This window comes from Denticeps clupeoides, chromosome 2 (assembly GCF_900700375.1).
Source record: "Denticeps clupeoides chromosome 2, fDenClu1.1, whole genome shotgun sequence".
Lineage (NCBI taxonomy): Eukaryota > Metazoa > Chordata > Actinopteri > Clupeiformes > Denticipitidae > Denticeps > Denticeps clupeoides.
This window is the reverse complement of record NC_041708.1, coordinates 34,180,355-34,203,090: the sequence shown is the minus strand read 5'-3', so window position 1 is coordinate 34,203,090 and position 22,736 is coordinate 34,180,355. Positions and strand designations below refer to the sequence as shown.

The 22,736-nt window shown below is 42.1% G+C and overlaps 1 protein-coding gene across 5 annotated transcripts in view; it reads right to left on the bottom strand.

The window, feature by feature from the left end:
- The window catches only part of ctnnd2a (catenin (cadherin-associated protein), delta 2a), a 243,488-nt gene that overhangs the window by 160,235 nt on the left and 60,517 nt on the right, over positions 1-22,736 (bottom strand). For 4 of the 5 annotated variants that reach the window (XM_028963713.1, XM_028963707.1, XM_028963722.1 and 1 more), the window contains exon 3: positions 17,555-17,667. In XM_028963713.1, coding sequence (XP_028819546.1) covers positions 17,555-17,667 — 113 coding nt within the window. Of the gene's footprint in view, positions 1-17,554; positions 17,668-19,346; positions 19,474-22,736 lie in introns of those variants that run through there. The other variant, XM_028963732.1, reaches the window with a different exon arrangement.

Here is a 22,736-nt window from a genome sequence, read left to right as displayed (position 1 = left end):
TAACACTGTGCCACACTCCTACATACAGATGTGCAATTTGGTTCAAATCCTTTTATTGAGCCTCCTTCTTTTAGTCCCCCTGCCACGTGTTCCTGACACAACTATCTATAGCTATCTAAATGGATCCTAAAATTGCCTAATTGCTGCTGGGATGGCTGGAATGCCCATTCCATCATTATCTGCCGAAATGGCACAAGAATGGAGAAAGGGGCCACCAACGCATCCACATGGTATAAATGTACCCCATTTAAGTGATGGTACCACATTTTAACAAAAAAAAACAATCACGGTAATGCCACCGGCTGGAACATTACATTGGACTTTTAACCTTTCTGAGGACATCAAACAGCCTCCTCTAACAGGCATCCGATGTCAAAAAATGGCACTAACATCTCCATTGTAATTATCCAGAGGGGGGGATGCATTAGGCATGCTGTTGTGTCCAATTCTCAAATGTACTGGGAATACCCAACTACTGGCACCTCTCACACTCACATTTCCACATGTTTTCGTACCACGTTGGCAGGCAACTATTAGCAGAGCAGCTCCATCCCTGTCCATTAACACAGGCACGGCCCAACCCAAAATCTTAATGAGCCAGCAGCCGTCGCCCATGGTGACAAACCTAATCATTAATCTTGATCAAGAGCAGGTAGAATTGATGTGATCAACAAAATGTTTTTACATCTGTCTTCATCAGGCCAGTTAATTAGGCATGGTGCCCACAATGAGGTAAAAAATTACTTTTCTATAACGCACACAGTGCGAATGGGTGAGACAATTAATTTCTAACTGAAACCTGACATTATACTAGACAGAAAAGGATATTTTGCCATGGATTTTGGAATTGGTCTGAATACATTCATATTCACTATTATCTAGTTTTTCAAAAAACAGTCATGCAAAGGGTTAGTTGTTTTTCTTGATTTAATAAAAAAGAAAGGTTATCCTTCAAACAGGACTTGACTACCATCACATAAAGACACTTCAAAACTGATTAATATTTCAAATTTGTAATGAATATATTTAAATGTGTGATGAATATTGTAATCAAATTACAAATAACATTTCATAACCTTCCTTTTTTTCAATGTCACTTATTAAAAACCTGCAATAATAAAAGTACTGTCATTGTGCTGTGCTGTGTTTCACAATGGCAATCACTTTCACTTCAATTAAGCAAGTTTGATCATACTTTCATGTTTGATCATCAATCATGTTTTTAATGAAATTAGTTTTTACTTATTGCACTTTATAACTCTTTCATATACTTCATTACAATACAGTACCAGGTTATTATTAGAGAAATTAAGTTGTAGGTATTTACTCATCAAGTAAAGAGAACATTGGAAAACAACTAGTTAAAATGTTCTGTTGATGGACTAACAAGCTTTACTGGGGTATAAGGGCATAATTTTAGTTCAGCAAGTGCATGTTTGCCCACAAGACCAGCTTATCAAAGTGAAGCATAATATTCCACTCTGGTATCCCCCAGGGTCTCCAGCTAAATGTCATGAGCCAATCTGAATATATAATCCCGCGGCAGCTCTCAGACACATGTGTCTCGACAGCCCTTAGCTCCACAGTTGACAGGGTCTGCAGAGAGCAGGCCTTACCTCCAGCCATTGTAAGAGTTTCCAGCGGGGGGCCTGAAAGCCCGTTGATGTGCGGTTACAGTGCTGTGGCCTCGGCAGGACATGAACTTTTCACTTCCACAAATATCAGTTGTGCTCCCCCTCTCCCCCCCTCCTGTCTCTTAGTCCCCCAACCACTCACCTTTCTTCTTCAAATCATCAAATCTGCTGTTTTCACCTCGTCACCTCCTCAGCAGAGGTCAGACAATTAATGATAATGAATGCATTACAGCCAAACTGACCTCTGTATAAACTTTATATTAAACTGAGGTGGTGTTTAACACTTACAAATCAAATTTCACACCCCTGTCATACACACAAAAATATGAGATGAAATCGGTATCAACATCGTATTGAAATGTGCTGCTTAAAATTAGTTTTATTATAATTTTTTATTATTATTTATCAGGTAGTGTAATTGTTAAGCAAGCGCACAATAGAATGATTGCTATTAATTATCAGATTATTTAACATTTTTGGCTGTTACAGTTTATTTAAACAAATAGATTATTTATATTCTTATTGCTCCTAGATTATGGCTACTGAATATGAGCATTTTCAGATCAATTTATTCAAAATATATAAACCTGTAAATCTGTGTTTGTGTCAGTGTTTCCCCTTTCAGACAGAAAAGAGGACCTATGGCAATGCTTTATATTAGATGTCTGAAATGCGTTTGTTAATGCAAAACAGGTCCAATCCCACAGGAGTAAAAAAAACAGACAAAGCAACTTAATAAATCACCACGATCATCATTATTCTGCTTTCAGGACAGCACATCCCTCTACCATGTGTCTGACATGCCTGGAATAAAAAGATCCAGCCCTGCCATCAAGACACGTCACCACTAAACCTGGGAAAAATAACCACTGGCAGGAGCAAATCGAGTGTTGGCCACTCAAACAGATGTGAGCCGAGAATCAATGAGGGGCAATGCATTAATTTATGCAAAAGGCAAATTACTCCTGACAGGCAAAAAAAAAAAATCACAATAAAAGAAAGAACAAAAAAGCAACATAACTATCTAGTGGTTGTCACAGTACAAAAGGAGCACGCAGCAGCGCATGACATGAGGGACAGAAGGGGGTTTTAATGAACAAACACAATGGCCGGGAACACAGAAACAGGGCATGAAGGCAAATAAAATCATAACAAAATCAACATACAAGAACCGACATGGACATGAGAAAACAACTTAAATATAAAGAGTCCTAATCAATAGTGCCTGGGGTGATAAGGACTCGCTCTGGATAAGGGCGTAAATGGGGCAGTGGTGGCCTAGTGATTAAGGAAACGGCCCCGTAATCAGAAGGTTGCTGGTTCGAATCCCGATCCGCCAAGGTACCACTGAGGTGCCACTGAGCAAAGCACCGTCCCCACACACTGCTCCCCGGGTGCTTGTCATGGCTGCCCACTGCTCACTCAGGGTGATGGGTTAAATGCAGAGGACAAATTTCACTGTGTGCACTGTGTGCTGTGCTGCTGTGTATCACGTGTGACAATCACTTCACTTTCAAATGCGTAAATGTAGGACTCTGGCATCACCTGGCTAGTTCAGCTGAGCCGAGGTGTGACACTGAGAACATGAATCACAAGTGTTGTGGACAAATGAACAAACCCATACAAACAGGTACAAAAAAAGATACCAAAAGAACATTTCTAATATGTACCAGGAATTCAGAGAGTGTCTCCGGAGGAAAAAACAGACATACAAGGCCATATTTTCCTGACTCTATACCCAATGTAACACATTGTGCTAATACAGTGGGTTGCAAAAGTATTCGGCCCCCTTGAGCTTTTCCACATTTTGTCACATTACAGCTACCAACATGAATCTATTTTATTGGAATTCCACTTGATAGACCAATACAAAGTGGTGTACACTTGAGAAGTGGAACGAAATTCATACATGATTCCACACATTTTTTACAAATAAATAACTGAAAAGTGGGGTGTGTAATTATTCAGCCCCCTGAGTCAATACTTTGTAGAACCACCTTTTGCTGCAATTACAGCTGCCAGTCTTTTAGGGTATGTCTCTACCAGCTTTGCACATCTAGAGACTGATTCTTGCCCATTCTTCTTTGCAAAACAGCTCCAGCTCAGTCAGAATAGATGGCCACAGATTCCCGGTTGGATTTAGATCTGGGTTTTGACTGGCCATTCTATCACACGGATATGATTTGTTTTAAACCATTCCATTGTTGCCCTGGCTTTATGTTTAGGGTCATTGTCCTGCTGGAAGGTGAACCTGCACCCCAGTCTCAAGTCTTTTGCAGACTCCAAGAGGTTTTCTTCCAAGATTGTCCTGTATTTGGCTCCATCCATCTTCCCATCTACTCTGACCAGCTTCCCTGTCCCTGCTGAAGAGAAGCACCACCAGAGCATGATGCTGCCACCACCATATTTGACAGTGGAGATTGTGTGTTCAGAGTGATGTGTGGTGTTAGTTTTTCGCCACACATAGCATTTTGCATTTTGGCCAAAAAGTTCCATTTTGGTCTCATCTGACCAGATGGCAAACTGCAAACAGGACATCTTATGGTTTTATTTTAACAATGGCTTTCTTCTTGCCACTCTTCCATAAAGGCCAACTTTGTGCAGTGCACGACTAATAGTTGTCCTATGGACAGATTACCCCACCTGAGCTGTAGATCTCTGCAGCTCGTTCAGAGTCACCATGGGCCTCTTGGCTGCATTTCTGATCAGCGCTGTCCTTGTTCGACCTGTGAGTTTAGGTGGACGGCCTTGTCTTTGTAGGTTTAGAGTTGTGCCATACTCCTTTCATTTCTGGATGATCGCTTGAACAGTGCTCCGTGGGATGTTCAAGGCTTGAAATCTTTTTGTAGCCTAAGCCTGCTTAAAATTTCTCAATAACTTTATCCCTGACCGGTCTGGTGTGTTCTTTGGACTTTATGGTGTTGTTGCTCCCAGTATTCTCTTAAACAACCTCTGAGGCCGTCACAGAGCAGCTGTATTTGAAGTGACATTAGATTACACACAGGTAAACTCAATTTAGTCATTCGCACTCATCAGGCAATGTCTATGGGCAACTGACGGCACTCAGACCAAAGGGGGCTGAATAAATTCGCACATTTATTTGTAAAAAATGTTTGGAATCATGTATGATTTTCATTCCACTTCTCAAGTGTACACCACTTTGTATTGGTCTTTCACATGGAATTCCAATAAAATAGATTCATGTTTGTGGCTTTAATGTGACAAAATGTGGAAAAGTTCAAGGGGACTGCTTGCTAATTAACTGTAAACTAACTACCCACTGAACCCTTTTGTTTGTGTGAAGTAATTCCTGACACCTTTTTAGATGTTACAACTGACACAACTTTAAAGATTTTAAAAATGGAAAACCCCTATAGGCATGACAGCTCTCACACATGCAACATGAACAGAACCAGTGCTGTGATTCAAGCACTGTAATGCTTGAAAAATTAAAAATCACACTAACAAATTCCCAATGCCTTACATAACAATATGACCCACAGTGGCATATGGGGATCCATATATACAAATAGCCAAATTGTCTACAGGTATATTAAAAGGCCTGAAGGTTTAAAAGGTCCATGAAATTGCTGAAATGTGACAACCGTAAATTTGCGGTCCCTCTGAGATAAAACAAATAAAGCATGACATCGCTCAAACGACACTCAAACGACACCGTTCCTTATCTTCAAGAGATAAGAAACGGCACAGTTTGTTCTTAAATGGCGCCTGTGTAGGTGGTGACCTTTCTTTTGAAATGTGATTCTTTTAGCCGCCTGCACCTCGTGCACAGAGCGTCTGCTGACGATTTATTTTAATTGCTTCTATAAAGGCCACAGATGACCTTATCAGTGTCTTGAAGTAATTTTGACTTAAGTTTTGAGGGTAAGGGTTATGGAGACCTTTTTTTTTTTTTTTTTTTTGTCATCGTCACCTCACCAGCCAGCGTGTCTATAATGACGCGGGAAGCGTGAGGTCACTTGCTCAGAACTGACATGAGCATCCGTCAGAAGGTGTCAGACTGATCTTAAGGTGTTAATGACTCCTTCACAATTTAATTACAGGCGGTGGTGGTGCGGCGCAACGAGGGGCAGGGTTCCATTTAAAGTTTGCTCTGCTTAGGCAGCAAAAGTAATAAAACGAGTGCGCTGAGAAGTACAGGAAGATGAGACGCTCAATCAAACGTGTCTAGTTTCCAGTGCGTGTCGTGCTCACGCTGCCTTGTGATCACCTGTCTGAACCAATCTTTGAAGCCCTCTAGGTAAACAAACGTCTCGGAGACAGCGGGGTGACTGATGAGTCACCCTCCGGAGCCTAGCGTCTCGGCTGCGGTGGTGCGAAGAGCCGCTAATCACTTCCTCATAAGGGTTTCCAGGACAACCGGGGTCAGTATTGATCTGCATTATTTACTCCGGAGGACGGGGGAGGAGCGTCTGTCTCCACCTGGCACCATGTGGAACAGGATGCCACAAACCAGTCAACTACAGTTCATCACACACACACACTACTATGAGCCAGACTGCCTAAATACCTTCATTCCACTCACCATTTTGTGCTTCTAATGAACAAAGAGGAACTCCACAGATCACAAACACCCTCGCCACTTATCAAGTATCTTCCTCCTTTACGTGGAAGCAGTTCAGTGAGATGACTGAAGGGAGGTAGGATGGCGTAGCTCCAGAGAATTAAGCGGCGGCTTAGCATCGGCTCACCACGAAGGAAGGTGCACTTTTCATCCTGACCGTGCCTGCCAAATCAACAGGCCTGTCTTCAAACATGCACACATGCTTGTGGCTCCTCGCTGACGTACTCACACACACCTACACACATACACACACTCATCTGCACCAGAAGACTGCTAGTGAAGGTCACCAGACAGAACAGCTCACTCACAACCTATGTTAGAAAAACAGTTAGTGTCGGGTGTTGGTGCTGGCCGTCCTCATTTGACATGCTGCTGATACTGACTGACTGTGGGCAGGGCGGGGGAGGTCCAATGGGAATTCAGCTGACAGAACCGAGGACGTCACCCATTAGTTCCTCTAACCAGAGAGCAGAGTGCTGCGCAGCATGGCCTGAACTTGAGTCTGACTCTCTGAGTGACCCGTACTGACCCGCACTCTCAGTGAGCCACTGAGGAAAGGCATGAGACAAAGAAAAACACCCAGGGAAATCAATTCTATTTTTTGAGCACCGACATTCACAGCAATGAAAATAATTCATTAGCGATATATCCTTGACACAGTGCAGAGTCATTCTGACCTGTGTTGAAATGAGTCATTAATTCTGCTGCCTTTCCCCCACATCAAAATGCAAATGCGTGCTTTAAACGGAATGAAAAAGTATTTTTGAGGTCAGGCTCTCTGTATTTGCTACTTCTGTTTCATTTGTATGCTAATTGAGACACTATCTCTGGTGCATCGCAGGACACTGCAGTGCCTGCCTGCTTCTACTTCGCATAGAGATGTTCTCACATTTCCACTTGTAGCTTAGATGCATATTCAAAATTATGTGTAGAAAAGAGGCTCATACATGGATATGATGTGGTCTTTTTTTAACACTTTGTAGATTCTGACATTAAACTAAATGCAAATAAATTTGAATGGAAATACTATCAGTTAAGCAACAGTTACGAATTTTTACTTTTACTATTTCTGTGGCCATTTCAGATGGTTATTTTTATTTTAAATATTTGCTTATTTAGTGATTGACACATGAATTGACAAACCTACATTTGATTCCTTCTCCTCGTCTGTGATTTGTTTCCAATCATATAGATGAGTTCTGTTTGTGTTGTTTCAACTTCTTGACCTTCAGTAAGCATATTTTTGACAACAGCTTTTTTGTTCAGCATTCTTGGTGAGGCCTTGTCACTGTTTTTGTGTTCTATTATTTTAAAAAGAGAGTTTTTGTTCCTCTCAGTGCTGACTCACTGCTGAATGACAAAAGGGAAAATCAGCCATGCCAAAACATTTGCCTGGCTTGCTGTTCTGCACTAAGAAAGATTATGTTGCGCGTGGCCCTCAGGAGCCTGGGGATGGCCTGCACATGGGCCTACAGACCATCCACACTCCTCTGCTTGTCTAGAGCAGTATGAGTGACCCTAACCTCTTGGGTCTGCACTCTAGTGCCTGGTTGGGTTGAAGAAGAGGGCACAGCATCACCACGGGTAACAAGGAGGTGCTCTGTACTCACTGCCTGTCTGCTCTATTCCTGGACTGGACTCTTAGGGGAGACTCTGTCTCACTGGCTCAGCTCCGTGGCATGTTCTCTTCTGTTCAATATCACTCATTAGATGGAATATCTACATAGCATACAACCATTTCATCTCTTGCCACTTCCCTGTGTTCACCTGTCCTGGCATTGGTGGGCTCCCCTTTTTTTATCAAGTTAAGTATGTCAGCATCGAATTGAATATCACAATAACCTGCTGTTAACCTCTAAAACGTTATACAACAAATGAAAAAAGCAGATTGACAGAATCTGGAATATAATAAAGGGTTTGAGCATCTTATGACCTTACTTTTTTATTTAAAAGGTGTGATCTTTTAATCCCTGGTCCTCGTGCACCTACTGAGAGAACATGATTGAAAGGGGATGCCTGCCTGAATCTGTACACACTGCAGTGGCTCTGACAGCATCATGCTGCAAGGAAAGCTATTTTTTCACCAAATAGGAAGCTGCTGAAAGTCATTACAGTCCCCCTGAGTTTGGAATTTAAGCCGCTTATTACACCATTTTAAAGAAAAACCTCCAAATGTCCTTCCGTTTATTTTTTCCCCCTTGTTGTGCCAGCCAACAAAGGCATTTGTGGCTACACTGTGATGTTGAAATGACTTGATGTGCAGGGACAAGGCTAATCAGTGGCATTACAGAGACGAGAAACAAACTGAGCGTACATTTGGACCAAGAAACCCGGTACAGCACTGATGATTTCAGACCATTTCAACTTTCAGACACAGTATCAAGAATTACATGTTACATGTACCACCTGTTCCAGCGAATTGCTGTTGCGTTTCCATATATATATGCTGTACATATGTATGTGGCTGAAATGACAATAAAGGTCAACTTGAATTTCAATTTAAAAGTCATGTACAGGGCACATCAGACTGTTTTTACCAACTGAAACTGGCATTAAATGTTTTGTTCTATTTCTCCAGTTTAATACTGGTTAGAATAAATGAATAATGATATAATTTTACAAAACAGTTTCCATCTAAGAACTTTTTGCAGTTTCATCCTGACTACAATTCCACCCAGCAGCATCCCAACACTGGCAGCCCATGGCCACAAAGGGCCGCCACCAGCATGGGACTGTAGAGAACGGATCTTGTTTGACTGCTTGCTTAGGCTCACTAATGTCCCAGTGTTTTCGCACCCTACCCCTGCTAATGGTTTCCTTCTGGTTTTACTCCTTTCATTGTGTGTGTTAGTGCATAACCTGTGGCTATACAAAGCCCAATAGCGCGTCTTGTAAAGTAAATGAAGTATAAAATGGGTTGAAGGGGAAAAAAGTAAAATAAAATGACAGGATTTGAGTTAAACGTAACAATTAATAGATAACATAAGGAATAAGGATACCTGGAAAGTTCAGATTCAGTTAGCTATATTTTTGGAATGTGGTAACCAAATGCAGAGGTGTAGCTGTCTGTGCACTAGGTGTTACGATTTGATGGCATCTGAAAGCTTGTGAATATTTAGTTTCAGCCCCTTGTCACTACTCAGCGATTAACACTTTTAAAAAAGAAAGAAAAATAGACATCCAGTGTGGCAGTGGAATATTGCTGACTGCTGTTAAGAATTTCAGTTGGTTTCATTAATGCACAGGGACCTGCACAATAACGCCATTATCCAATCCGAATAATAGAGCGTCAACTCCGCTTCAGAGTGACTGCGGGAACGAGCTAAAAATAGAGCACGGCGGCTCTTGCCTGGCAGACAAAACCATGGGACAGATTTACCCGTAATGTTCCCTCGCAGGGTCCTCAGACAGCATTTAAGCACGAGGCCCTTGGTGCAGGGGGGCCGCTCGGAGCCTGTCGGCAGCATTCCATGTCTGACTGTGCGAGCAGATGTTACCTGCGAACGCCCCTGATAGATTACATCATATGATTGGTTGAAGCCCTTCCCCCTGCTGAGGGGTGTGTGTTCTACATGAGACGATGCTGAGAGAGAGAGAGAACGATACGAGGGGAGGAGTGTAAAAATGCCACGGTGTTTATGTAGTGACACTAAGTGGCAGCACAGCAGGGTTAGACAGAGAACATGTTATAATCTAAAATCAGCCTTTAAGTGTAATTGATTAAAACATGTGACAGTATATTTGTGTAGCTTCAAATACACTCACATATACAGTAACTAATGAATGGCTATGCACATCAAATCCCCACACGGAATACACTATCAGGCCAAATGAATTTCAAGAGCACTCAAACTCTTGACGTGATGAAGACGAGATGAGATGTAAATGCTGGTCGTGTGATGATAACTACAACAAAATAAATAATGTAATATTGCTGACAAATGAAAACAAGACTAAATATGGTTACAGAATAAAAACAAAACCAAAACGTCTCTTCATTGTCGTTGAGTTACTCTTGTTTAATCGCGATATTATATCACGGTTTCTGATTCCTGTATCTCTCATCTGCTGGCACAGATGACATCATTTCCGCAATGGCGGCATTAAATACATTTCATAAGATACATCGAAAGATTGAATAAATCTTTCTATGCACCTTCTTTAAAATGGAATGAAAAAGATAACAGAATGTGTGGTCAAAAAAGTCAGTTTTCATTGACTAAAACTAGTATAAAATAGTCCTGGATAATAAAATACACCAAACAACTAAAATACCTGACTGAAACCTGACTAGCCTAAAATGAGTCTGGACTCATAAAAGTCTATAATGACAGCTTGACGCACAGAGACTTGACTAAAACTAAAATTAAATCAGGCATCCAAAAACAACTATATGAGTATAAAACTTTATGCGCAGTTGTATTATTGTCTGGTCTGGATCAGGACAAAAGAACATATATACTGCTTTTTATGAAGTCTTTGGATAATCTTGAGGAATTGGGTCATGATTTATAAAAGCACACTTTCAACGCTTCTTTTGTTTAGTGCTTTGTCCACCACAAGCCAACATTTCAAAACATTCCAAAAAATTCCAAATTCTGGCAACTTGCATCCAAATAATTTAAATTGATAAAAATACCAAAAAGACCAAGTGACTGTCATGCCAGAGTGGGGTGAAAAGGGAGAGGCGCAAACTCACAAAAACAATTAGACACACGTGAGGTTTTAATAATCAGAAAATAATAATGAAACAATAGTTGTAAACACAGAAACTGTGGTATGCAGGGTTCAAAACGGAAACGCAGCCCAACCAAACCACAAGGTATGACAAAGATGTACGGCACATGGTCTTACATATAAAGGGTCCTAATCACCCGCAACGAACCAGCGGCAGCTGTGAGTGAACCATGCTCTCATGCGATGGGTGATACGAGTACCTAATTGTCACATCCACTCTTCAGAGGTGGGCGTTGTGTTACACGACTATCAGAAGAAGGTGCTTTTTGCTATGATGTGGTCAGTGGGACACATCCTCTAGTCATGCCTTCCAAAGCAGTAACCAGAACAAAAATATGAAAGAAGTAACTCTATTAAAAGTAAAATAAAATAAAGCTCATTACACTGCTAACAGACACTGCTAAAACATGGAAAACTTTCAAATTAATAAACAAATATTTTTTGGTCTCTGGTAACATGTTCGTGAGCCACAAAGGCTCAAACTGTTGAGTGTTTAGTACACTGACATGCATGCTTGAAAAGGGGTTGGTAATGTTTGGACACAAGTTAGTTCCAAAAATGGCTGGATAGGATGCAGTGAATAATTTTGAAAGTGCATTTACCTGAACTCAGCTCTCTTCATTATTGTTCTGCTCACCTGTGTCTTGCCTCCTTCTCACTATAATATTCCTTTATGCTGTGAGAGTGTTGCGATCCCCTGCGGCTTGTGCTCCTAGCATCAGAATTTCATTCTCTGCTTCGTCATGTCCTCACACAACAGTTGTACGCCGTTTTAATTGAAGGATAACAAGGTCAAATTTTCATTTTTTTGCTGGATCAGTCACAATATGATGTACATTACTTCAAAAAGTGTAACACACGTGAACCAGTGATCGTTCACTCTGTTGTTCTAATACTAAATCCCACAGGGCCGCAGGGCCATGCCGCATTATCTCCCACAGCACACAGCACAATCTATAGCAGGGCAGAGCACTCAGCGAACTATGCAGAACAGGACATGATGAGTAGACAGCGCCCTCGGCGGTATTTTGAGATGACCTTTTACTGCTGTGAATGCTAGCTGCAATTGTCCAGACACTGAACACACCCAGCCTCCAGCCAGAATTCACCTCCCGTCTGGGATCATTCTTACACACAGAGGCTAAATACTGGGACATTCTGCATTCACACACATTCCAACACATTTGGACAGGTAAATAATATGATTAATTATTTGAATGTTTTAGAGATGTCATGGTTGTATGGGTGACGGTAGCATTCACTGGGTCACATGATAGCTACTGTAATGATATACAAATACAACATGGAATCTATCATGCGTACATAAGACCAGGTTACAATTATATTATTTTTTTCTCAAAGTCTTATAAGCCTGATAACCTATAGTTCATTATCACTAGAAAATATGTATCAATATTGCCTAAAAAAATGCACACTTATAATTTGAGCCCAAACAATTCTATACTGAATACATGTGCACACTCTCACATGGACATGTTTTATTCATGCCTATTGAGAGGCACAGTGATGCAGGGCATAAATACCAAAGACACAAATATGAACACTTATGGGATCAGATCACACGCATAACAAAAACACATGCACAAAAAGAATGAATAAATATTCAATTAGACTCCATTTCTATCGTTATTTTTCACTCTTATTCAACTGTTTTTGAAAAACATAAGTGTTTTCAAGTGAGTAAAAAAGATTCAGGTATGGGGTCGTAAAAAAAAAAAAATCTCCATATTACATGTTGGATGAATAGATTAAAGACAAAGAATAAGATAACATAAGATAAGATAAACCTTTATTAGTCCCACAAGTGGGAAATTGCACTTGTCACGGCAGAAAGTGGATAGAAGCAGAAGGTAATAGCAGCAAAAAACAGACTCCATGATGTCTTGACAGAACAATGATCTAAAGGTTATTCAGTCACCCTGCGTATCCCATCATGCAGAACATGTCGACGCAGCACACAGAGGAGCACCGAAAGTCTTGGTAATAAGTAGGCTGGGAGGAAGGACGAGAGGAAAAAAGATTATGCCGCTCTCAGAAAAATAGGGAAGGTCAACGTAACAAAGGACCTGCCAAAGCTGATAGCAGAAAACACGACAACAAGATGTCAAACCCAGAAATCTGGAGCTCCAGCAAAAGGGACATAATCACGTTATTAAGGAGCCATAGCAACAGACAGCTGCCAGCTCGTATGATCCTGCGCCGAGGAGTGATTGGATTTAAAGTTGGGGCTGGCGAGGCGCTCTGGGAAGGGGAGCCACAAGCTTCTTTTCCATCTGCTGGTGGGCACAGAGATTTAAATAATGTTGAAAAGGAGGAAGGAGGGTCCTGTTTTCTTTTTCCAACTAGACTACCTGCAAGGTGAGCAGCCAGTCCCTGGCCAAATGTCGCTTTGCAGAACTTCAAGTTGAATATGTGACAGACAACAAACAAAACCTGTACACACAGCTTCTCTCTCCGTCTGCCCATGCACTTCTAAAGCCTGCTTAAGTAGGTCAGATTTGCAGGGGGTACTGAAGTCTATTCCAGCAAATTTTGCACAAGGCAAAAACAAGCAGTGGATGGAGACGAACATACAGTGGAACAGCAAGGCCAATTCATTAGTTTTTACTGTGGGTTAAAGACATTTGCGTATGAAATAAAAAGACGAGGATCCAGATATAATCCCTGGTGTCCCAGTTTTCTATGTTAAACAACATAGGACATTTTATGAATGCCTCGTTACATGGAATAAAACAAGAAATGCATAAGCAGATGCTCTTTATACGATGTGAAACCTGTTCTATTTGATGCCATTTAAATTTTTCGTTGTTAATAAATCTGCAAACATGTCAACAATTCTGTGTTTTTCTGTCAATATGAGGTTCTGTGTGTACATTAATGAAGAAAAAAATGTACATAAATGATTTTAGCAAATGGCTGCAATTTAAGAAAGAGTGAAATTTTTAGGGGTCTGAGTACATTCCATACCCACTGTGTGTCTGAAATCAATGTCTTTGATGCTGCCTTGTCTCGGGGACATTGGAAGACATGTTATCAGTGTGTAAACACATCCTGCCTGAAATGTTGCTGAGGCATCAATGTGAGAGACTGTGAAGGACCTTTGTCAAACCCAGCTGGAGGGCTGGGGTGGCAGTGTGACATCCAAAAGGTCACTGACCTGCCCACCTGACACCTCGTCTCCTGTCTAACATTGCACCTTATCTCAGAGGTGAGATGCATGCAGACGAAGCGAACTTGATGATTTTGTTATGTCCACGGCTTCCTGCACAGGTCCTCACACTTCCTCAAGCGATAAGCTGGTCAAGTTCTGTGCTTGACCTGCTTGAGTCAGCCTAATTCATCGAAGTCGGCAGGTGACCTTCTTTTGTGGTCTAAAAATATGTTCATTTTGGCACTTCATTTATCATAATTGCTGTCAAGTGAAAAAACATGTTAATAATATTAAAATGCATGACATTAACATCAAGAATCGGTGCGGCGCGTTATTTACAAGTTTGTGATGCTATGAGTGTTCACCCTGCACTGTGTTCTCCAGATGAGGCCTTTCCAGAGTCTGAATTAATTCATTTATAATGCAGTCAAACTGTTTAATATATGAAATTTTAACAATTTTTAGGCTGAAAACAATCAGACATACACTGAGTGTGGAGTCCAGGGTGCCATTTTCTGATATGTCACAGTAAAGATTGATGTTATGCAACTCTAAATTATGTAGGATTTACATAAAATCTGTTTTAATACTCCTGGGTCAAAAATGTCAAATTTTCAGATAAATAATTGTGATTGTCAGTTTTATTTTTCTTTTTTACTGTTAATTTTACCATGGCCTAAGAGTAAGCTTAATCATTGTTAATCCAAAAAATGCATTAAAATCTTTGCCTTTAAGCATGGTTAAATGTTTAGGGCTACAATCTCATTACATTAGTTTCATTACATTAGTCAGGATTTTCCAGGATGCGGTATATACATGTTGCGAGTGTCAGGAAGCTGTCAATATGCTGGATGGATGGGATGTATCCATTACCACATAATTCTCCTTATATTTCATCATTCATACAAAAGCTTCAAAGTAGTCAGATGTAGGATAGGGCAGCATCTGTGGCTGTGTTTCCATGCGGGGTAATGGAATGGTAATGGTGGTTTTGTACATTTTGTAATATTAGCACTGTTGGCCGCCACATATTTGACAGATCGCTTTGCCAAAGTTATTAGTTTTTTTCTTCATCATTTATCTTAAATACAAAATATCTGTGGTATCTGGCTTTGCATTAACCATGATCCTCCACTCTCACTGTTAAGTAAGTGAAGTGATTGTCACATGTGATACACAGCAGCACAGCACACGGTGTCCTCTGTATTTAAACATCACCCTTGGTGAGCAGTGGGCAGCCATGACAGGCTCCCGGGGAGCAGTCAGTGGCACCTCAGTGGCACCTTGGCGGATCGGGATTCGAACCGGCAACCTTTTGATTACGGGGCCGCTTCCTTAACCTCTAGGCCACCACTGCCCCACTAGAAGAAGAAGCATCAGACGTTAGTATTCATTTTGCTGCACGATGTAAAACTTTACACTTACGGAAATTAAACACCGCGGTCAGCTGATATGACAAATGACTAGTTAGAAACTGGCAGCTTCATTGGGTTCGGGAACAGACAAGTCCAGCTTTCCGAGTACAAAGAACACCTGCACAAGCAGAGACACATTCACGCGTCCTTGCTGTGGTGAAGTTTGAAACACTGCACTCCGCTGCACCCCACACACACCGCTGCATTCGGACACAGTAACGCCACCCTGCTGCATTTCGCTCTACTCTGCACGAGTCAGCAGTGGCTGCAGGTATCTGCCCCACCAGAGCTTGTCCTGATTTCCTATTCCTCCTTCTACTGCGTTCTGCTGAATTTCAACAGCGTACAGTCGGCTGCCTCTAATATCCAACGAGCCCAGCGCTGAGGTTGCAGAGGCCTGAGGTAAAAAAAAAAAAGCGAGTAAGCATTCTTCATAGGAGAAGCGCAAGGGAGAGGGAGATGTCATAACTATAAAAATGGGACGCGGACGCGCCCGGTGGTTGCCCCATGGAACTATGCTGTAAAGATATGTACAGGACAAATCAATAAACAAAAAGGTATTCCCTCTCCAGCACCTGTACCGAACAGCTTTGCTTCACCTTCTGACGCCTTTTCCCCGGATACTCAACATGACCCCGTCATTTCAGCCACTCATCATAATTATGATGATCCTAATGATTTAATACGCGTAATTGCAGGAGAAAATATGTAATAGTGTGCACTCATGCTAGGTTGTTACATTTCCGCGAAGTCACAGTCTGGCACACACAAACTGGGCCATGTCGCTGCATCACTCAGCGCCTTAAATAATTAAACATCATTATTCTCATTGTTTAAGAGGCCCGAGAAGGCAAGAGAACTTGTTACTCCCCTGATAGGGGGTACACATTTGAATTCAGTCAATGCATGCTTCCGTTTCAGGGCCTTTAGCATTCATGAACTAATTAGCAGGCATCTAAGACACTGACATTTCCCTCCCTGCTGCCATTAGCGGCTCCTCGCAGCAATACGGAAACAATTTGCAGCCAATCTTGGCACCAGCAAGGTCATAGCACTAATTGCAAAAATCCGATTAACAATTTTAGCACCGTTGTTGGAGGTTTTATTCATTGTCGTGTTTGAGGGAGCAACAGGGCTTTGTTTGTCCTGTCAAAGGAGTGAGAGCTGACTGTGAGGGTCTAAATTAAACACAGCAACCTCAGACAGAAGAATACATCAGAAGAGTGACTGCGGAGGGCAGTATTCATGTACACAATACATATTGCTGGTGTGGTTTTTGCTGTATGCATATCACAGCAAATTGAAATGTATAAAACAACAAAAATGTCATTGACTTAAGAGTTTTATACAGTTAATGTTTAAGACAATCCAACATCAAGAGCAACTTACAGGATCCTGTTTGTGGTTCAAATCCTGTATGGATATTAATTTTAAATTAAAGGAGACAATTATGATGACAATGCTCACCCCCCCCCAACCCTTTTCCCCTCCCCACCTTTTCCCCTCCCCAGAGTCTGAACCAAAGCTGTGCATGTAAAAATAGTTTAATATGTGTCGGTGTGTGTGTTCAGATTTAAAAAGCAGGAACCCGTGAATTTGAGCTGGTTCCCACTGGGTAAAATAGATTTAATTACACAACAAAAAGAGACTAAAGATTAACCTTTCGTAAATGAGGTTAAGTGTAAGGGTAGGATTAGGCCAAAGCTAAAGATCCTTGTTACACCGAGGTACCGTGTGTGTGTGTGTGTGTGTGTGTGTGTGTGTGTGTGATAGAGATAGAGAGCCGCAGTGCTCAGTTAGAGGGCGCAGGTGCTGCTCCCTCATGTATGAAATGGGCCGCTGTTGGGCACACATGGTGAGAACCTGCTCCTCTCATGTGGAAACAAGAGTCATGCCACCTCAGGTAGCTCCTCAGAGGAGGACACACACACCCATGCGCCCGTATAAGACACACACACTGAAACGAACACCCCTCAGAGCAGAACGGGAGGGAAGACAGTGACAGACTTACCTGATGCTGCTCATGCTTCCGGTCTCAGATCCCAGCTTGCATCGCTCCAGCTGAGTGGCCACAATCTGCCTTTCGGCCTCCAGTTCTCGGGTCAGTCTCTCAAACTGCAGCTCCTGCAGTGCAAACATACACACAGTCCCATTAGACAGTGTCCACGACTGCCTCAAAAATCAAAACAGATAATTATCGCAAAATGACATGGTGACGGCGACTTGTGCCTACGTGTCTTTGTCTTTTAATTTCTCTTCCTGCAGATAGCAGTAGATTCACCAGTTCCACAAATCATTCCCAAAAAAACCCCAAAAAACATAGATATGGATATTTTTATCGCTATCTAAAATGAAAATGAACAGCAGATAAAAGCAGCGTATAAACTCACAATTGAGTTTGTGAGGTAGCAGCATGACTGAAACATCCAGTTATTGATTGAACATTTTAACATGGGTATCATAACTCATTTAGAGTCCCCATTTTTAGGAAGATTTTTTTTTTAAATGCAGCCTGTACCCAGTTTATGTGCATAAGGTGAGTCGGTATGGCCAGATGTGAAGATATATTTTAAATATGTACAGCAGATAGAACAGCATGCACCAACCGTAAATCAGACAGGCAAATCTCTAGCCACCCCTTAGAGGTGATAATCGCCCCTATTATCCAGGAGGTGGTGGAAACGCAGCGTCGGCACCACGGGCCGCTCCGCTTTTCATGGGGAGGTGAGACTGCTCATGAGTGGCGCCCCCCAGAGGTTGAACCACTTGCCACGCATATGCCAGCCTGGGCAGCGAGGCGTCTGAATACCGGTGTCATGCTCGTTCATGGGCTTAAGTGGTTCTTCCTCCACCCGGTGCTGCAGAGCTAAGAAATGAGAGCAGGCTGCCGCAGCGAGGTGAGAAAACGGCTGCATCAGTTGGCAAAGTGGCTTAATAAAGGGTGCCGGATATCGGTCCTGAGGGACCGCCTCACGATAGCCTAAATAGATGAGGTTAAAATTAGAAACCAGGAATTCAATCAGGAGCCTCTTATGGTATTCCTCTCCACCATATGTGGATAAATTATAACAGGGCTGAAGTGGATCGATAGCCGCCTGATCTTCGGCCACGTGGACCGGGTTCGGTGACGGGGAGAGGAGGGGACCGGTGCCTTATCGATCCACTCAGAAAGCCATCTGAAGGCGGAACGAGCTGATTTGGGGCTGCGGTCCCTGAAACCCCTTCTAACGTCCTCGAGCCCAGAGTGTTGTCCTCCTGTCCTCCTTCTGCACATGATCTACGGGGACTTCTTGCACCACAGAAGACCATGTCTCCTTCCGTCTCTTTCCCCCTTTTCCCTCTAATCCAGTTTTTCTCGCATGTGTGTGATTGGCAACTTTAAGCACGCAGCAGAGCTACAGATCAATCGACCTTTGTAGTTACATGATGGTACAAGACCTATTGCCTTCAGTGGGTGCATTGGGAAACCCGAAAGCAAAAAAAGAAAATCAATGGGGAGAAAAATACCTTTGAATGTAAGAAAAAGTATTCCAGACTGAAACCTGGCAAAGCAGCAACAAGAGTCAAAGGAATTTCCCTCTGGATTAATAACCTTAATATTAAAAAAGAAGAATGGATCCTAAAGCTAAAAACAGAGTGTAGTAGCAAATAACAAAACAACACAGCGATTAGTATCCCAGTATTTTACAGCATATGACAAATCTCAATCAGCTGAACAAAAAGTTTCCAAACTTCTGGAAATCTGTGCTTAGCCCGTTTCTGCATTTTTTGAATGGACCAATGAGACAAACATGCGTTTGTACCTGCGCATGTACCATGCTCCGGTGGAGACCCTGATGGACAAAAGTCACCCGTTCCGGTGAAGCAGAGCCGCCTATCCCTGGAATTCCTTCACACGTTATAGCCCCAGCGCTGCCGGCAGCGACTGCCCTCGAGCTGCAGAGAGCCGGGGAGCTCAACCAGGCACAAAGGTCTCCATGGCAACAGCGAATTCAGAACCCTTCGGCATTATTTATGCAACATTTCATCGCAAAAGGACACTCCCACCAGCGAGCCCGCCAAATCCGGCTGTATGTGCCCCCCCCCACCAAAAAAAAAAAGATGAAGCCAGTAAAGTACCTTCACCGAATGCTTCACTGTGCAGGTAGATAAGAATTGGGAGGAAACAGTAACTATGCGAAGAATCACTTTGGGAATCATGTTTAACTAATGGAACCACAGAAACATTTAACTAACGTGCCGTAGCCAACAACGGACCAGCGAAGGGCACAATACGAGACGATAATTCCACCACTGCAGGAGAGGAGAGACTGCTGGCCACGCTGCCTGCCAAAACGGCCCCTCCTGACTCAGCCTTTCCGCCGACGCGGGACAATTTGGGGACTCTGTGGACACGCTAATGCAGCTCATTGTGTTGCCCACTGCTGCTCCTATGTGCTTCAATGGTAATTTAGGCCTTCTTTTTGAATTGAATAAGAGGAGCCTTGCAGGGTTTTATAAGGGCAATCTAAAAGCAATAAAAGGTATGTTCTCTGAGCCAAAGCTGAGTGCAGAAAACGGCACCATGGGAAAAAACAGTACTATGGCGGATTGGGGGTTGCTGACCTTCTGATTTCAGGCACTCACAATCAGCATGATTGGTAATGAAAACAGAAGCTGGGCCTCTCATACACACTCAAACCCTCCGCAAACTCACTGCCAATCTGAGCACGTCCTCCTCATCCGTCCATCCCGTGTGTGTGTGTGTGTGTGTGTGATGGGAAAGGAGCAGGATAGTAGGAACATTCACACACTCCATTACTGCCTGAGGAGCAAGACACACAGTACTGCTCACTAGAGGAGGGAAACACAATCTCTCCTTTATGCGCCCTGAAACCCAGGAACCATCCACTCTGCATCTCTCAATGGCCGGTGTGTGTGTGTGTGTGTGTGTCTATGTGTGTGTAAAGGCTTTCTTCACCCCATAATAGTCCTGGCTGAAATATGATATGGTAAATCTGCTTGATAAAATCACCCATACAAACAAATCTACAAATCTAGAAGAAAAACAGCATAAAACATATTATATTATCTTAAAATACTGAGATACTGACTAGGGCTGTGACAATGTGCAATATGAGAGTTAATACACACCTCCTGAAGACACTGTTACCACTGCAGCCAGTATAATTTTTCATTGTACAATAAACACTAGAACTGAAACATGATTCTGTTTAGTTAAAAAATGTAAGCAAATAATACACAGAATGACATATGTGGATCATAAGCCGTGGAAAAATTAGGTCCAGGCTTCACATAAAGAATGAAGAAGTTTTATTTTGAAGGATAACCAGATCATTTACTTTTTGCTTCCTGGTCTGAGCCTCCTTCATATGCTTGTCATTTTTCTGAGGCACTGGATAGGTTCCAGAGCCCATGGTTCGAACTGATGCTGCATCATGGTGAGCTCAGAGTTAGTATGGAACAGAATACATGTAATGTCAGAATATAAAAAGTAACCTGTTTTACACTTTAGCTTTTTAAGAGATTTCCAAATGTATGTTATATGTATTTTAAATGTATATGTACTGCAAAATAATACTTAAATAAATGCATCTAATACCCAAATTAATAAATACATTTAGAAAAAGCTGAAAATGTGGATCTAAAGCATTTTCAGACCCCAAATGCTGACTAATGATTGGGGATTCGTTTTATACACATGTTCCTTTTTGGGGCAAACTCTCTCCTTACTTCTGGGAAAAATATAACATCTATGGGCCTTGTATACATCTTAGTAAAGCAATAACTGCTGAGGTCAAAGACAGGTATGTAGACAAATCTGATAGTAGTAAATAAGGTTTTGGGCATCACAATCCGTTTGAAGAGCTCCATGGCTGTTCTTCTACTTGAGCCATTGACACCATTCTTCCAACAGATATTATGTAATTTGGTGTCTTGATAAAGGTGCTGTTTTGTCTTGAGATATCAATACACATCATCACAGCCTGTCAATCAGTTGTAATGTTCTGATGCCAGATTAAGATGTTGGGAAAATATATGTAAATACTCAAACTCAATGAGTTACATGTGACCTCAGAGACATAGAAAACGTTTCACGTTACCCCTCCCCGGAGTAGAACTCACCACCGCTTTGCCATTTAAATCCCACCCACCTTATTCCACTGTGTTACAGAGAACCGATCATTTGAGCTGAGGGCCTGGGTGACGGCTAGAATGAGCCTCTGCGTCTATCTCAGGTGTCACTTTCTCTCAGGGCAGAGAGAGGTCTGTGGCGTAGTGCCCCGCCCGCTTCACTGCCCAGAAACATGGAGTCTCTGAAAGCACCGCAGGACTATTATCTCCCAACAGGCTACAGCTGGAGGAGTTGTTGTTTTTTTCCCCTCAATGTCTGGGTCATTAACGCCATTCTACACCCAAGCGACGCTGTGAAGACAACTGTAGATCACAGCTGAAGCTGTCCTGACGGAAGGAGACAGGCGTAATTGTATCATATATCACACATCAAGGGCAGCATCATTCAGCGAGGCGACCTGTAACCCAGCACTTCATCTCAACCTAGGATTCACACACCTGTGACACCACAGGGTCCATACAGTTCAATCAGAAGGTGATAGGAGAACAAGTTGCTTTGAGTTCACCACTCAGGCTTTCCTGCTTCGTTCTACTAAGTCCTTGCTAACAACAGTGTTTTACAGGCTTTAGAAGAGCAGGTTGGAAGCAGGTTGTACGAAATGCTGTCATGTGTCATGCCAAAAACAAAACTCACTACAAGCATTTAAATGAGATAGGCGTAACAAAAGCATTGAATACACATTTCTTAAACATCCAATGTCCATGGAGATTTTTTTAGCCTGCATAAAGCCAATAAAACAACTAAGAAAATCACTGAAATAAAAAACATTGAAATAAATAAATAAATAGCTGGTAAACACCTGAGAAGCAACTTGAACAAAGTTTTAGTTGCAAATGTAGGTAAACACTTAATTATCGTTAAAGGTGCAATATGTGATTTCACCACCTGATGAATTTACTCTCCTTTCAATAGGGGGAGGTATATCATAACCAAAATATTCTATTTTGACTTATTGCAACTATTCTTATGCAGGGAATATACCTGAACTCCTGAAAAGTAACAAGATACACAGACCTTTTTTGACATAATGTAGACATGGGATGGGCATCTCCCACTA